This window comes from Carassius gibelio, chromosome A20 (assembly GCF_023724105.1).
Source record: "Carassius gibelio isolate Cgi1373 ecotype wild population from Czech Republic chromosome A20, carGib1.2-hapl.c, whole genome shotgun sequence".
Classification (NCBI taxonomy): domain Eukaryota; kingdom Metazoa; phylum Chordata; class Actinopteri; order Cypriniformes; family Cyprinidae; genus Carassius; species Carassius gibelio.
In genome coordinates, this window is record NC_068390.1 from 28,303,562 (window position 1) to 28,306,334 (window position 2,773).

The 2,773-nt window shown below is 43.9% G+C and overlaps 1 protein-coding gene across 1 annotated transcript; it reads left to right on the plus strand.

Annotated features, from left to right (window-relative positions):
* Positions 1-728: 728 nt before the first annotated feature.
* arf6a (ADP-ribosylation factor 6a) lies at positions 729-2,360 on the plus strand. The gene is made up of 2 exons (XM_052535794.1): positions 729-896; positions 986-2,360. The coding sequence occupies exon 2, from the start codon at positions 1,267-1,269 to the stop codon at positions 1,792-1,794; it is 528 nt and encodes a 175-aa protein (XP_052391754.1). The 5' UTR covers positions 729-896; positions 986-1,266; the 3' UTR covers positions 1,795-2,360.
* The last annotated feature ends 413 nt before the right edge of the window (positions 2,361-2,773 follow it).

A 2,773-nucleotide genomic window follows, 5' to 3' on the forward strand; every position in this document is an offset into this window, starting at 1 on the left:
CTTCGTTTTAAAAATACGGGTTTTATATAATAAAGAGTTCTCTTTGACTTGAAGTCTTCCAAAATAAAACAAACATCAGTCACCTCAATGCCTGGTCGATTTATTTCCTACACATGAAAGTCACTTCCTCTGGGGGTGGATGCAAATATGCATGTATTAACAAGTCTGAGGAAAATGCAAATGTGCATGTATTTATAGGTGTTTAATTTCAACAAGGCATTTTTTGAACTCGCTGTGACGTCATGAGCTACGCCCCTTAAACGTCTTTAGAGGATGTGGGCGAACATTAAAAGCGCTTCATCAAACTGTAAAAATAACATGAGAGCGGTATTTTAAATAGAATAGCCTCTGAAAAAAAACACTACAATTATATTCTCCCGAGTTTCAATGGCGTCTTATTCATTTAGATCGAAATTGAGTCGTTTGACGAATCTACTACGGCGAAGGTCCATACGCTCATGTTATGAATATAAATTAGCTTATGCCTCCGTTGCTGAAATCACAAATACATTTGAGGTGTTTTTATTATTATTATTATTTTTACAAATATCAGGTAAATCTAGAGTATCTGTAAACCTTAAATCAGATTGCGTTGTTTGGTAATCCCAATGTATCAAAGTCCAGTCTGTTGAATATTAACTACGCATTCCTGACGTAGCCGCCGTCTCTCCAATGGAAGATACACGCGTCATGAATATTAATGAGCAGAACCTTCGCCGTAGTAGAACCGAGCGCCAGAACGCCAAACAGCGCAGTGCGCCTGAGCGAAAAACAGAGGAAGTGGCGGCTGAAGCAGCTCCGCACCTTTTCCGGTAACAGCGACTGAACGACCCGCACCGAGAGATCGACCGGAGAGAACCGAGCCGGGGCACGCGAGAGGGGGACTGTTAGAAGAGGTAAATTTAGTGGGCACATCGAAACTTCAAAGAACAAAGTTGTGTTTGACACCCCTCCCTTCTCTCATCCGCTTTCTCTCGTGTTTCAGGGACGGAAGAGAGGGAACTCGGGACGAACGACTGACGATCTGACGCGCGTCGGAAGGGAATGAGCGCTAAACCACCGCGACCCGATACCGGGTTCACTTTAATAAAGACTAGAGAGACGCGTCACAGATCCGCACATATATACCGACTTCAGTCTCTGAGTTGTGACGCTTGATTACAGCGCTGTGTGAGTTTTGAAAGCCAAACAATAAAAGTGCTTTTCTAACTGACCAAAAACTCGCTTTCCTCCAGCAACAAATCTTATATATGCACTGCCAAGAAGATGGGGAAGATGCTTTCGAAGATCTTTGGCAACAAGGAGATGAGGATATTGATGCTTGGACTTGACGCGGCGGGGAAGACCACGATCCTTTACAAGCTGAAGCTGGGACAGTCGGTCACCACCATCCCGACGGTGGGCTTCAACGTGGAGACCGTCACGTACAAGAACGTCAAGTTCAACGTGTGGGACGTGGGCGGTCAGGATAAGATCCGGCCGCTGTGGCGACACTATTACACCGGCACCCAAGGCTTGATCTTCGTGGTGGACTGTGCGGATCGCGACCGCATCGACGAGGCTCGACAGGAGCTGCATCGCATCATTAACGACCGCGAGATGCGCGACGCCATCATCTTGATCTTCGCCAACAAGCAAGATCTCCCGGATGCCATGAAGCCGCACGAGATCCAGGAGAAGCTGGGCTTGACTCGGATCAGAGATCGCAACTGGTACGTCCAGCCCTCCTGCGCCTCGGCGGGCGACGGACTCTACGAAGGGCTCACGTGGCTCACGTCCAACTACAAATCCTAACGCGCCCAACTAGAAGCAATCCACTTCTGTTTGTAAACTTCTTCGGTTTTACTCTCATTCTTTGATTTCGTTGACATGTAACCCAATTTTTCTTTCGTACACTCCTGTTGAATGTCCGTAAAGTATTACGTTCAGAAGCTGTGGGCTCGTTTTCCTGAATCCCGGAGGATTTTGGGTGTTTGTGTTTGGTTTGTCAGTCCAAAATGGCAGCTTGTTTGTTGACCTCTGTGCCATCGCGTATAACGAATGTAAGACGAGCAGAGCTCTGAACTAAAGCAGAAAGATCTGACTGTGTTCTGTTGAAGAAACTGTCCTTGAAGGAGCTTTGGATTCAATATTTTCTGGACGTGCTCCTCTAAAGACGTGGAGAAGCCAGGAACCAGTGATCTGAGCCTCATCTCGAGTGTTTCGGATCCAATCCAGACGACTTAAACCCGTTTCTATCTCCTCCAACCATAACCGCACAAATCACACCAAACCTCTTTTTCTTGTATACTAAATTAATGCTTTATTATTTTGACTTATTTGTTATGCTGAAGAAATAATAAAATCTCTATATATGTATATATCCGGTATGATTATATCTTCTTGATGTGGAACAAGGTTCAGGTTTTATTTAAGCACTGCAAAACAAACCCAACTCTTCTTCTTCAGTGTTTCTCCAGAACTAATCTTTAAACTTCTGTAAATCATGACACATTTACTGGGAACACCTCGAGTCTCGTTTTCTGAGAAACTGAGATGTTTGTTTTCCTTTCAATTATATGATTTTCGGAGCCCATTGACAGATATTTGTTCTTGTTTTAATCATATTTGGACTGGAAAAAGACAGAAACACTGAGGAAGACTAGCACTGTTTTGCTGTTACATTTCTTCATTTTATTCCTTAATTTTGCTTTATTTGGTTTTAAACATTATGAGAAACTCAAAGCACGTGCAGAATGTGATGGATTTCGTGTTTTTGCTGTTTTCACGTGTA

Excerpts from the sequence above, each read along its gene's own strand:
- arf6a (XM_052535794.1), top strand. The coding sequence starts at position 1,267 with ATGGGGAAGATGCTTTCGAAGATCTTTGGCAACAAGGAGATGAGGATA.